Here is a 14,653-nt window from a genome sequence, read left to right as displayed (position 1 = left end):
TCAACATTCAGAAAACGAAGATCATGGCATCCGGTCCCATCACTTCATGGGAAGTAGATGGGCAAACAGTAGAAACAGTGTCAGACTTTATTTTTTTGGGCTCTAAAATCACTGCAGATGGTGATTGCAGCCATGAAATTAAAAGACATTTACTCCTTGGAAGGAAAGTTATGACCAACCTAGACAGCATATTCAAAAGCAGAGACATTACTTTGCCGACTAAGATCCGTCTAGTCAAGGCTGTGGTTTTTCCAGTGGTCATGTATGGATGTGAAAGTTGGACTGTGAAGAAAGCTGAGTGTCAAAGAATTGATGCTTTTGAACTGTGGTGTTGGAGAAGACTCTTGAGAGTCCCTTGGACTACAAGGAGATCCAACTAGTCCATTCTAAAGGAGATCAGTCCTGGGTGTTCATTGGAAGGACTCATACTGAGGCTGAAACTCTAATACTTTGGCCACCTCATGTGAAGAGTTGGCTCATTGGAAAAGACCCTGATGCTGGGAAGGATTGGGGGCAGGAGGAGAAGGGGACGACAGAGGATGAGATGGCTGGATGGCATCACTGACTTGATGCACATGAGTTTGAGTAGACTCTGGGAGTTGGTGATGGATAGGGAGGCCTGGCGTGCTGCGATTCATGGGGTTGCAAGAGTCGGACGCGACTGAGCGACTGAATTGAACTGAACCCTGTTTCGCGAAATGTGCTCTTAGAGGTCACCTTTGGAAGTGTGATCTCTGTGTCCTCGGGGCAAAGGGGGAGGGTCTCAGGTACCCCTTACAAAGCCCTTGTCCAGCCCCATCATACTGGAGAAAGATGCCCTTTGAGCAATCCAATTTTCTCTTTAGTGAGTACAATTCTGATCACCAATGTGTAAGTTTTTTCCCCACACAACCAATTCTTGACACCAGCTGGGTGTCCTACAGTTCAACTCCATTCAGACACTACCTGGAGAAAGCATCAGATTCCACAGGTTAAGAGCTCAGTCCTACCAGACTGCCCTCCATCCCCACCGCACCCCCACCTCAGAGGCCAGTCCCAAGACCAGGTTGTCAACAGTGCTTCTGACCAATGAGCTAGATAGAGGTCAGAGGTTCCAGCAACCACCTCTTTAGGTTCAATTAACTTCCTGGAGCAGCTCAGAAAACTCAGAGAAACATTTTACTTACTAGATTGCTGGCCCATCACTAAAAGACATAAATCGAGAATAACCAGATGGAGAAGATGCATAAGGCACTAGGGGGAAGGGCAGGGAGTTTTCATACTGTCCGAGGGTGCCACTTTCCCAGAATCGCCACCTGTTCACCAACCCAGAAACTCTCCAAACCCACTTCTTTTAGGTTTTTATGGAGGTTCCTTTGCTTAGGCATGATTGATTAAATCACTGGCCATTGGCCATGGAACTCAATCTGGCAGTGGGCATGAGGTTGGAAATCACATATTGGGCTCCACAGGCAACCAGCCGCCATCCTTAGGTGCTTTCCAGGTCACCTCCTTAACATGAAGAACATTTAATGTTCCCATCACTCAGGAAATCCCAAGGGGTTTTGGAGCTAGCTCTGGGCCAGCAGCAGGGACTAAGATCAAATAATGTATTTCTTTCTTTCTTTCTTTCTTTTTTCTTTTGGCTGTGCCAGGTTTCAGCTGTGGCATGTGGAATCTAGTTCCCTGACCAGGGATGGAACTCCAGGCTTCCTGCATTGGGAGCATGGTCTCTTAATCACTGGACCACCAGGGAAGTCCCCAAAGGATATATTTCTTATTATAAATCACAATATCACAGTAAGTGAGAAAATTCACAGCAGGCCTGAAGTGTCTAAAGTGTTAGAATGGAAAAGAAACAGAAAAAAGAATATCCTTCTCTCTTTCATGGAATATTAGCCATAGCAACAACAGCTAATATTCACTGTGCATCTTCTATGTGTTTTATGAGCATAATGCATTTAATCCTCACGTGCGTACTAATCCTCACATGGGTACTAAGTTGCCCCAGTTGTGTCCAACTCTTTGCGCCCCATGAACTGTAGCTGCCAGTCTCTTCTGTCCTTGGGGATTCTCCAGGCAAGAATACTGGAGTGGGTTACCATGCCCTCCTCTAGGGGATCTTCCTGACCCAGGGATCAAACACACATCTTTTATATCTCCTGCATTGGCAGATGGGTTCTTTAGTGCCACCTGGGAAGCCCCTTAATCCTCACAACAATCCTATAAGGCAGGTACAACTTGTATGCCCATTTTCCAGTTCGAGAAACTACAGCAGGTAATGAAGTAGCCTAGCTTCACACTGCCAGTGTTCAACCGAGCTGGACCATGAACCAAGCCTAGCTCCAGAGGCCATGAGCATAACCATTACACAGTACTGCCTGTGAACGCTGAGAGCAATACATGAGCCAGAGTCACGCGTTAGTGACAAAAACCTACTAAAAAGGGACCACTGAAAGTAAACACACAAGAATGGCTTTCTGTCATGGGAAGCTATTTTGCTTTTGCTCTTAAGGTGAGTCACTACCTGCTTTTTCTTATCTTCTTAGCTTAGTTGACCCCGCAGGCAACAAGGGTTAACCCAAGCCAACACTATTCTGTAACAAAACAGGCTCTCCCCATTGCTAACTCAAATCTCCTTTTCCCCGTCTTGTCTCTTGAAAAAGCCAGACAGATTCACAAAATCCCTCTTGGTCATTCTATCTGCCTCCAAGATACAACCTTCAACAGTAGTCAGGCCTCCCCAAGCCCATGGGAAGAAGTAGTCATGGGCTCATCGCCTTGCCGATCTTTCCCTTTATGGGTGGTCAACCAAAGGTGTGTTTGTCCCACAGCTGAGACTGGAGGGACAAGTGACATGGATGATTCTCCTGGTTTTACTCCTTAAAAGGCCCAACAGTCAATATTCCTCAAGGAGCAAGTACTGGGGTGGCCTCAGCATCCATCCACTCCTCTCCCTGGGTCTCAGGCAGGGTCTCTGGGGTAGGGGTGGGGGACTAAGCCTGTCCCAGCTCTGCTGGTGACATCTGCCTGAGTTAAATCAATCAGTGGACCCCCCTCCCCCCGCCCAGCACCCCCCACCTCAGTGATACAGGAGTAGAGTGGGCATTGAACCTACTGTGGCTCAGTTAGAGTAAAAAACCCATAAACTTTCAATTCATGGCTGAGAAAGAGATAGTCTCTCTTGGGTTGGCCAACACAGCATGTAGACACAAGGCTCGAGGCTGCTGTAGGAAATGGCTATTTCCAGTGGAGAGAACCAACCTGGGTTTGAAGCCAACATATGAGGGGGCAGCACTGCCTAATGCAGAGAAAAGGAACACCAGTCTGGCCAGGCCTGGATTCACTCTTCCTGGCACATGTCCTTCCTGAGTACAGATAGTCTCAGCTGGGTTGGGCTTCCTGTTATTTTAGCCAAAGCATCCTAACTGATAACCACCATTTAGACTGAACTTCAAACAGTAACATGCATTTGTCTACGGTGTTGATAAGCCAGTCAAATCAACTGTTTATATGGCTCTGAGCTGAATGCAAAAAAGCAAAATGGCTGTCTGGGGAGGCCTTACAAATAGCTGTGAAAAGAAGAGAAGCGAAAAGCAAAGGAGAAAAGGAAAGATATAAGCATCTGAATGCAGAGTTCCAAAGAATAGCAAGAAGAGATAAGAAAGCCTTCTTCAGCAATCAATGCAAACAGAGGAAAACAACAGAATGGGAAAGGCTAGAGATCTCTTCAAGAAAATTAGAGACACCAAGGGAACATTTCATGCAAAGATGGGCTCGATAAAGGACAGAAATGGTATGGACCTAACAGAAGCAGAAGATATTAAGAAGAGGTGGCAAGAATACACAGAAGAACTGTACAAAAAAGATCTTCACAACCCAGATAATCACAATGGTGTGATCACTCATCTAGAGCCAGACATTCTGGAATGTGAAGTCAAGTGGGCCTTAGAAAGCATCACTACGAACAAAGCTAGTGGAGGTGATGGAATTCCAGTGGAGCTATTTCAAATCCTGAAAGATGATGCTGTGAAAGGGCTGCACTCAATATCCAGCAAATTTGGGAAACTCAGCAGTGGCCACAGGACTGGAAAAGGTCAGTTTTCATTCCAATCCCAAAGAAAGGCAATGCCAAAGAATGCTCAAACTACCGCACAATTGCACTCATCTCACATGCTAGTAAAGTAATGCTCAAAATTCTCCAAGCCAGGCTTCAGCAATACGTGAACCGTGAACTTCCTGATGTTCAAGCTGGTTTTAGAAAAGGCAGAGGAACCAGAGATCAAATTGCCAACATCCGCTGGATCATGGAAAAAGCAAGAGAGTTCCAGAAAAACATCTATTTCTGCTTTATTGACTATGCCAAAGCCTTTGACTGTGTGGATCACAATAAACTATAGAAAATTCTGAAAGAGATGGGAATACCAGACCACCTGACCTGCCTCTTGAGAAATCTGTATGCAAGTCAGGAAGCAACAGTTAGAACTGGACATGGAACAACAGACTAGTTCCAAAGAGGTAAAGGAGTACGTCAAGGCTGTATATCGTCACCCTGCTTATTTAACTTATATGCAGAGTACATCATGAGAAACACTGGGCTGGAAGAAACACAAGTTGGAATCAAGATTGCCGGGAGAAATATCAATAACCTCAGATATGCAGATGACACCACCCTTATGGCAGAAAGTGAAGAGGAGCTAAAAAGCCTCTTGATGAAAGTGAAAGAGGAGAGTGAAAAAGTTGGCTTATAAAGCTCAACATTCAGAAAACGAAGATCATGGCATCTGGTCCCATCATTTCGTGGGAAATAGATGGGGAAACAGTGGAAACAGTGTCAGACTTTTTTTTTTGGGGGGCTCCAAAATCACTGCAGATGGTGACTGCAGCCATGAAATTAAAAGATGCTTACTCCTTGGAAGAAAAGTTATGACCAACCTAGAGAGCATATTCAAAAGCAGAGACATTACTCTGCTGACTAAGGTCCGTCTAGTCAAGGCTATGGTTTTTCCTGTGGTCATATATGGATGTGAGAGTTGGACTATGAAGAAGCCTGAGCACTGAAGAATTGATGCGTTTGAACTGTGGTGTTGGAGAAGACTCTTGAGAGTCCCTTGGACTGCAAGGAGATCCAACCAGTCCATTCTGAAGGAGATCAGCCCTGGGATTTCTTTGGAGGTAATGATGATAAAGCTGAAATTCCAGTACTTTGGCCACCTCATGAGAAGAGTTGACTCACTGGAAAAGACTCTGATGCTGGGAGGGATTGGGGGCAGGAGGAGAAGGGGACGACAGAGGATGAGATGGCTGGATGGCATCACTGACTTGATGGCCGTGAGTCTGAGTGAATTCCAGGAGTTGGTGATGGACACGGAGGCCTGGCGTGCTGCGATTCATGGGGTCGCAAAGAGTCAGACACGACTGAGCGACTGAACTGACTGAACTGAACTGAACTGAGCTAAATCTGCCCCATATTTTCAAGTCTCAGCTCCAGAGTCACTTGTGGTTGACACTTGTTTGTTCGTTTGCTCAACAAATAGAGACACTGCATCTGATATGTGCTGGTTTGGATTCTGAGTGCTGAGGCTTCCAGGATGAATAAAACATGATCTCTGTCCTTGAGGAGGGTGGGGGTTGGGGAATAATACAAGTAAATGTACCTGGGAGGAACAGGGATAAGGAATCTGATGAAGTGAGTCCCAGGTACTAAGTCAGATTCCAGATGCCGGGTTGAGGAAAAGATTCTCAAGAAGGCATTTAACCAAGTTCTGAAAGCACTGCCTGAATAGGCAGGTTTTTTTTTTTTTTTTTTGAAGGTTTTTTTTCCTTGATGTGGACCATTTTTAAAGTCTTTTTTGAACTTGTTACAATATTGCTTCTGTCTTAGGTTTATGTGAGATCCTAGCTCCCTGACCAGGGATGGAACCCATACCCCCTGCATTGGAAGGCAAAGTCTTAACCACTAGACAGCCAGGGAAGTCCCAAGAATAGGCAGTTCTTAACTGGGAACAGGCTTGCCCCCAAGGGACACTTGGCAGTGTCTGGAGGCATCTTGGGGCAGTCACAAGTAGGAGGGGCTATGCTGCTGACCATCTTACAAGCACAGGACAGCCCTCCCTCCATACAAAGAATTATCCAGCCCCCAGATCAATAGAACCAAAGTTGAGCAACTTAAGCCAGAGGGAATGGATGTTCTGAACAGAGAGAGAAGCATGGGCAAAGATGTGGAGATGTGAAACCACAGGGCAAGTCTGGGGAGGGTGGGGAGGGCTGGATCCAACAGGTAGCTTAAGGAGCGGGGAGCATCAGCCAGAAGGGCATGTCAGGGCCAGCCGGAGCATCTGAGCCCTGAGCCGGAAGCTTAGGGTTTGAGTCTTTTTTAAAAAAAGTTTATTTATTTTAATTGGAGGCTAATTACTTTACAATATTGTAGTCGTTTTTGCCATACATTGACATGAATCAGCCATGGGTGTACATGTGTTCCCTACCCTGAACCCCTTCCCACCTCCCTCCCCATAGGGTTTGAGTCTTGTTCCCAAGCCCTGCGGAGCCGTGCTGTGCTGTGCTTAGTCGCTCAGTCATGTCCAACTCATTGTAACCCCATGGACTGTAGCCCACCAGACTCCTCTGTCCATGGGGATTCTCCAGGCAAGAAAACTGGAGTGGGTTGCCATGCCTTCCTCCAAGGGATCTTCACAACTCAGGGATCGAACCCAGGGCTCCTGCATTGCAGGCAGATTTTTTTTTTTACTATCTGAGCCACCAGGTAAGCCCACAAATACTGGAGTGGGTAGCCTATCCCTTCTCCAGGGGATCTTCTCGACCCAGAAATCAAACCGGAGGTTCCTGCATTGCAGGTGGATTCTATACCAGTTGAGCTTCCTCAGGGAAGCCCCCCCTGAGAAGCTACTGAAGGATTTTAAACAAGGGCATGTATTTTAGAAGGATTCCTCTGGCAGCTGTGAGTGAGTCAGACAGGAACAGACTTTCAGGAAGACTTCCTGTTCCCATCCAAGTTCACTACCCCAACATGTTGCATATGTCTCTATGTGTCCCCTCCACTAGCCTCCAAAAGCACCCTGGGGCAAGCACTAGTTAATCCACCTTTCTCTGCTCCATAGAGCCTCACACAGGTAGTACAGTGGAATCACATGTGGGGCTCAGATGCTAATACCAGCAGAGTAGGTAAAATCATGTAGTTAAATCTTTGAAAATTCATCGTCATCCACATAGTATACACACATGGCCTGTGTGTACAATCTTATAGAAATAAGAAATAGGTCACCTATAATGCACAACACGAACAGAATATAGGCAAAAGCTAACTTTTTTTTGCAATATTTATATTTTTTCCCTTTATCTTTCAGAGACTATATTGTGGGACTGGCAGATGTTAAACGCACCCAGTGGACTTGAGAAATGTTTGCTGGAAGAAATGAAGGGGTGGCAAGTACCGACGTGGGGTTCTCATTTGTCCTCTAGCTTTGGATCCTAAGGGATTCGAGGGCTCCCGTGGGCCAAGGACCAGAGTTCGGAGGAACCAGCATGAGGTGGATGGCACTGTGCTTCTCCAGACTCGAAGGTTTCTTCGGAGCTGATGGGCACGTCTCCAGCCCTTGGCTGTCACCTGGGTATTACCTTTGCTCTCCCCTGGCATTAGAGAGAACAGGCAGTGCCAACTCTCTCACTAGGAACTGTCCTTGGCTAAAGTGAAATGCCTCACCCAAGGACACACAAGGACTGGTCAGTACTAGAGGCCAAGAACCCAGATGCTTCTTGAAAACTTAACACAACTCTTTAGGGTCGCGTGAGTTATGTGGGGAGGTCTTGTAGTTCCTATACCACATCTCGACCTTTAACTCTGTCCAATCCTGCTTCTTTCCTTCCCTCAAGGTGTCCACACCAGAGTGTACTGGGTGCACTGACCTGCAGTAAGCAGCTGCCAATGCAGGAGACGTACGAGATGCGGGTTCAGTCTCTGGGTTGGGAAGATCCCCTGGAGGAGGACATGGCAGCCCCCTCCAGTATTCTTGCCTGGAGAATCCACGGACGGGGAGCCTCACAAGCTATAGTCCCTAGGGTCACAAAGAGTCAGACGTGACTTAGCACACAGGTCAAGAGGCTAAGAGGTCTCAGAGCCCAGGAGAGGCAAGATGGGTAGGTGATGCCAAGAGCAGAAGCAGGCAGCATCCAGAGCACAGGAGACCAGAGAGAACCGGCGGGCAGATGGCACCTGAGTGCTCACTAAGCAAGGAAAGTTGTCTCCTGCCCACTGGGAACCCACCTGCATGGGAAGGAAGCCCAGCAGGGGAGGCCTGGCTCCAAGCGGGTCCACTAGGCCATCCTGAAACCTGACCTGCCGCCCCCCAAACCTGCAAACAAGAAACCACCTCCTGTTCCCCACATGCCAAGAGGCCTCCATCTCTGTAGGTTAACAAGTCTCTTTGTGGGCAGCCACCAGCCTGGAGAGGTCTAGATGACACTGAAAGTCTCCCTTCACCACCAAGCACCTCCCTCTGCCTCAGCCTCAGCCTCAACCAGGGAGCCTGATTTCCCATTGTCAGATATTTTCCTGGGATTAAAGGACTCTGTTAAAACACAACGTCCTATACATTAACATGAGATAACATATCAAGCCAGGGTTATTAACAGCTTAAACTAGTCAGCAGAGGCAAGAGAAAGAAATGAAAGGCTGAGATGGGAGACCTACGTAAGCCAGTTCTAGGTGGGATTCTTAGGAGGTGATGGGGGTGGGGGCAGGGCCGACACAGAGCACGTGGTTCAGAGGGCAACAGCAGGGGGCTTCTGGTAAAGGACCAAATCCCTATCCAACCACTCGTTCCCCAGTGAAACCAGTAGATGGTTATACCCGTCACTGGGCACGTCACGTGGTACCAGGGCATCCTTGCGCTTCACCTTGGTCTCTGACTCTCATAACATGATCATGCCTCCCACTAACAACAGGATTTACAAGTTTACTGAGAAGGCCCCAGACTCCCTCTAAGCTATCTCAGGCAGTCAGGGGCCTTCTAGATCACATTTCATTCCGCTCCAGATGGAAGCCATCAAAACAACTGCGTCAGATCCTTAGTTGCAGCATGCAGGATCTTTTCGTTGCAGTGCCTGGATTCTCTCGCTGGGGCACGTGGCTTAGCTGCTCTGCAACACACGGGATCTCAGTTCCCTGACCAGGGATGGAACCTATGTCCCCTGCATTGCAAGGCAGATTTTTAACCACTGAACCACAAGGGAAATCCCTGAAATAGTTACTTTTATTTTGAAATATTAGGCTGACATTATCTTTTCTACCCACTTATGCACGGTGAGGAATTCATTTCAATTCATGTCAAAGTTAGTCTAAAGATACGGTCTGGCCTCATTAGGACTGATCCGTTTTGGACATCTTTTTAAAATCCTTCCTTCTTCTAAAAGGGATGCCTCCTCCTAGAAAATTACTACTCAAGTGAGCCCCAGTAACTTCCAGGAGTGTACAGCACGTCTTAGCTGTTAGGGATGAGAATCATTGCTGTAAAACACAGGGGTTCCCAACCCCCTTGTAGCTAAATCTTTTCTGCATGCTCTTATTCCCCCTGCTCAATGCAAAAAGTTCTGCAACAATCCAGGTGGCCATCAGTCCCAGGGCTGAGGTTTGCCTGTGATGAGTGTGTTTGTTGGCTTGCTCATTTATTCCTTAATTTTTACATGCAGGCATTTCCTTTGGGACTCTAATGCAGGCAACCTTTGAAAAATTCACACTTAAATCAATCTTCCAGTGGTTTTGTTTCTCCCATGTTAAGGAGTGGGTCCTTCTGGCATTCCCTCATCTGGCAGAAAAGATTTGAAAATGTTGGCCTGGCTTTAAGATGCCCAGGCCCAGTAGGACGCATGACATGCCTCCAACTGAATGACCTGTTCACTGCTGAGCTACTGGGTTCTTTTGCCAGGAGTGCTTTGGCACTTTTGGAAAATCAAGATTTAGAAAATGAATGCATGCATTGTTTAAAACTATGACTCTTCTTTTTCTGCTTTATCTTCAGGTCCACCTTTTGCTTGTGTGAGTTCACCATACAAGTGTTCTTGTGAGACCTGACATCTTAGAGAGATCAGAAATACAGGGCATATGTTATATAAAGACAGATATATAGTACGGTGGGCGCACATGGAAGCTGTATTAAGGGGTAGTTAAGGGGACAGGATCTGGAGATGGGTAAACATATTATGTAACTGCCCGGAGCCTCAGTTTCCCATCTGTACAATGGGCATAATGAGAAAAACTACTTGTCTGGTGACAGCAAATACAATTACATTATGTACGTAGAAAGACTAGAATAGGGCCTGGTCTAGTGTGGGCAGTCAGGAAATGATAGCAAATACCTCTCATGTAATTAAAACGTTCAGGAGGCAATAAAGGAAACAATTTCATTCTTAGCATCAACAGTCTAAATTCTTCAAACTGTTCCCCAGATGATCATCACCTCTTAAGGAAACCTGTATTTGCATATGTTTTTGTGATCACATACACTTTTCAAAGAAACACATATTTTTAAAAAATTTATTGAAATGAAGTGGGCTTCCCTTAAAGTAATCTGTAATTGGACTATTTATACATGACTGTGAGAGGTAAGCAACCTCCTTTTAAAAAAATCCTCTCTCTCCTACTGTTCTAATGTAACATTCCGAAAGTATCCAGTGAACACTCCAAGTCCTGGCACAGTGGTGAAAAGCACCTGCAGTGTTCTCTTTTCAAGACTAACAGTGTTCTGGCCTATTTCCTCAAACTATGAAAACATCTATGTCTAGAACCTCTTCAATACAAGAAATATATTAATACAAGTCTTGAAAAAAACTAAGAATGCTATCACATATCAGCAGAATATTCCTGAGCAGAAGAAAAAGTTTCCCAAACTACAAGCATCCAGGAGGAATATTCACTGTTGGTAGGGAGAGATTAAATGGAAATTTCAAATGCCCTACTTTTAACCACAGGCTGATTATCAAATTGATGACCAAGCTTGGCATAAGAAATATTTGTATGAGGAGAAAATTTAACACTGAATACTTTAATCTGGAGGAGAAAAAAAGATATTTGCCCAAAGCATCTGGAATCTTACAAAATTAAACCACCTAACTCTTACCTATGAAAAAGAAATAAAAGATAAGGGTATCACCACCAACACAAATATCAAGTTTAAATGTCAGGAAGGTAATTAGAAATTCAAATTAGGTAGTATCTCTGTTTTAATTGGACCAAATAAAAATCCCACTTTAAGCTTTGTGGCAAAGAATGACCAATTCCGAGGGGGAAAAATCTTCTTGCCTTCAAATTAGCACCGTATGTTTAAGAAAGCAAGTGTAATTTTCAAATTACAACCTCACAATTAAAACAAAAGTTTATCTGGATATATTTGAATCATAACTCTTGTTACAGAAAATTTTGTATTTGTAATTAGAGAAAACTTTTACAAGAAAAGGAAAGAAACATTTTCATAAAACCTAAGAATTTATTCAAGACCATTTGAATCTTGGGACACAATAAAGCACTATTGAACATCTTAGCATAGCATCTTTCACGTGAACTCATGAGAGCAAGTACACATGACGGGATGTAAGCAGTTTGATAGGAGGCACCAAACTGTTAACTCATCACCTGGGGAATTTGATGGGATTAGAAACATTTTGCAGCCTGGAGCACCCTTGCACATAAGCATGTGCTTCATCATGTGAAATCACCAAATCGCTCTGTGGGAAATCTCATTGTTTCCATGGCATATTGAGGAGTTATGAAATCAGGAACAAATCCAACTTCTCAACAGTGCTCTGGACTAAAAGACGCCTATGATCAAATGAATTCTAACCCACGGCCATGGTTCCTACTGAGTTTCTAAGAACAAAGGGGAAAAAATTAAGAACATTTAGCATTGCTGTTGAGTTTAAGTTCAATAGATAGTTGACCTATTTATTCATAAAATGGTTGAATTTAGACCTTAAGATTCTTTGTACAATAATTTGTTACTCTGATACATTCCAATTAGTCTTACTTCGTAAAAAGAGGAAATAAGGAGTAATAAAATAGAAAACATTTTAGTGTATTTTTAAATTATACTAATATTCAATAAACTGAAATATGACAGAATGCTCTATCCCCTTTGCATTCAGGAAAAAGCAAAGCTTGCATTCACCTCTGCCCACCAGACACTTACATCGTATCCACTGTTACGTATCCCACGCCGGGGTCGCTCCCGAGTTACCAGAAGGTCCATCTCTGTTTCCCCTGGACTTGGGCTGTTCAGAGATTGCCGGCTCCGGTAGACAGAGTTCTTCATCTGTTGCCTGAAGAAAATTCAACAACTGTTATGATGCAGCAAATACCCTGACAGATGGAATTCTCCACTGATCCAAACTACAGGCAACCAATGAAGGCTTTGGATTTGCCTCGCGAATCTCAGAATTGATGGTATTTGTTCCCTGGCCATCAGGAACTATAGAAAGAGTGGAATAAAGATTCCCCCCACCCCCCACCCAAATGCTGTAACCATTTGGCTGAATTGTAAGTGCCCTTTCGTATGGAAACCAGGTAACTCTAATCAATTGTATCACTGCAACCTCATCTAAAATTCTGCTGACTGCAAGGCCAGGGACTCTCCCTTGACCCTCTAGGAGGGTGAATGCTGGATGAACAAACTTGCTTTTGTTGGCTTTGTTGACTTAGCAGCCTCCTATTCTTTTTCACCTTTCTAATTTCACATGCAGGATTCCACGATGTGTCAACAAACACTGTGGATAATAAGCTTCTTAAACACGACTGACAATAGATTTTCTTTTCTACCTTCATCACACTAGATTCCCTTCTGGGCTAAGGAGCCATAAACCAGAAGGCGATTTGGGGCCCATGCATCCATCCATCCATTGCTGAGTGGCTAAAATGTACCAGGTTGGGTGGAAGAGAATGAGGATCCACAGTGAGACAGACACAGCTCTGCTTTGCTGAGCTTACATTCTAAAGAGGCAGATAGACAGTGTGCCTGGTAATTCCCAAAGTAATAAGGGTGACAGTGACTAGGATGTGGGGTGACTTTAGATCAGGTGGATGGTCAGGGAAGGCCTCTCTAGAGAGGTGACATTTTGGTAGACACCTGAACAGAGCCAGCCACATACCAACCTGAACACAGAGCATTTCAGGCCTGGGAAGTTCACTTCAATTAATTTCAAAGTTAGTTTACAGTTATGGTCTAGCCTCATCAGGACTGATCGGTTTTGGACATCTTTTTAAAATCATGCCTTCTTCTAAAAAGGGGTGCCTCCTTCTAGAAAATTATTACTCAAGTGAGCCCCAGTAACTGCCAGGAGCGTGCAGCCCCTCATAGCTGTTAGGGTGGCAAAGTGGTTAAGAATTACAGCTGCAAAACACAGGGAGGGAGATGGGAGGGAGGTTCAAGAGAGAGGGGACATATGTATACCTATGGCTAATTCATGCTGATATTTGGCAGAAAACAACAAAATTCTGTAAAGCAATTATCTTTCAATTAAAAAATAAATAAATTAAAACACACGTGCGCACACACACACACACACACATACACACACACACAGGGATACCCAAACCCCTTGTAGCTAAGTCTTTTCCTCATGCCCTTACTCCTCCTGCTCAGTGGAAAAGTTCTGGAACAATCCAGGCTTCCATCGGTGCCAGTGCCATCACTTGCCCATGACAAGTGTGTTGTTGGCTTGTTTATTTATTCCTTTATTTTTACATGCAGGCATTTTCTAGTGCCCTGACCAGGGTGGGGTTCACAGGTTCAGAGGCTCCACCCAGCTCAGCCTAGGAAATGCATCCTTTTCTCATCACTGTTTTGTTTCTACTTGCCCTTAGAGGAATTTTTTTTAGGAGAGGAAAGAACCAGTAACAGCAAGGGCTGTGGCTGTGCTTTTCCTTTTGCACAGGAGGCAACTCAGGAGTGATGACTTTTTTTTTCAGGGTTTTATTCTGCAAAATTTGCAGAGTTTATCCCACATGATTTTGCAGGGTTTATCCCATATGATCTTGCAGGGTTTATCCCACAAAAGTCAGAGAAAATCACTGGCTACTTCCCTCTCATCCAACAGTAAGTTTTCTCTGTAAATTATTTGCATTTCAGAGCGTCTACCTTCAGAGAACTCCCCTATTTTGTGTCTTGGTTCTAAGATTCTATCCATTCATGGGTTCAAGGTACAGAAGTTGTGTTATTGTCAGTGACTATGGAAGAAACCTGGGAGGTAAAGATACCTTTTCATGACCCCATACCCAGTTAGTCAGAGCATGATATTCACACACTGCTAGTCTAGAACAGATATCAGAACCCCAAGGGCAAGACCCTACCCTTGCAATTAATCTAGGGAATAAAACATACACTATTAGACTGACTCCCTCACCAAGAGGGGCTTACACCTGTTTAGAGAGCCTCTGTGGTCTTTGCTCATCTGGCACCAGGACAAGCCTCTTTAGCTAAGGGCACTATGGTGGCCAGCTTTTCTCCAGGGGTAGGTATGTGACACAGGCCAGACAATCACAGCATCACAAACCCATGGCCAGAAGAACTGGTCAGAGGGGGCACATGAGTTGGTCAAGTGCAATTAAGTCTCAAGGCTTTTGCTACAGCAATCAGGAAAGAGGCATTCTCTTGGCATTGAGGTTTCTAAG

General features: G+C 44.9%; 1 protein-coding gene across 1 annotated transcript in view; it reads right to left on the bottom strand.

Moving 5' to 3' along the window:
• The window catches only part of KIAA1549L (KIAA1549 like), a 303,264-nt gene that overhangs the window by 34,390 nt on the left and 254,221 nt on the right, over window positions 1–14,653 (bottom strand). The window contains exon 17 of the mRNA XM_040257699.1: window positions 12,177–12,306. Coding sequence (XP_040113633.1) covers window positions 12,177–12,306 — 130 coding nt within the window. The remainder of the gene's footprint in view (window positions 1–12,176; window positions 12,307–14,653) is intronic.

The sequence above is a fragment of the Oryx dammah genome, unplaced genomic scaffold, assembly GCF_014754425.2.
Source record: "Oryx dammah isolate SB20612 unplaced genomic scaffold, SCBI_Odam_1.1 HiC_scaffold_17, whole genome shotgun sequence".
Classification (NCBI taxonomy): Eukaryota; Metazoa; Chordata; class Mammalia; order Artiodactyla; family Bovidae; genus Oryx; species Oryx dammah.
Note: the sequence above shows the minus strand (reverse complement) of the source record. Positions and strands in the feature narration are given on the sequence as shown.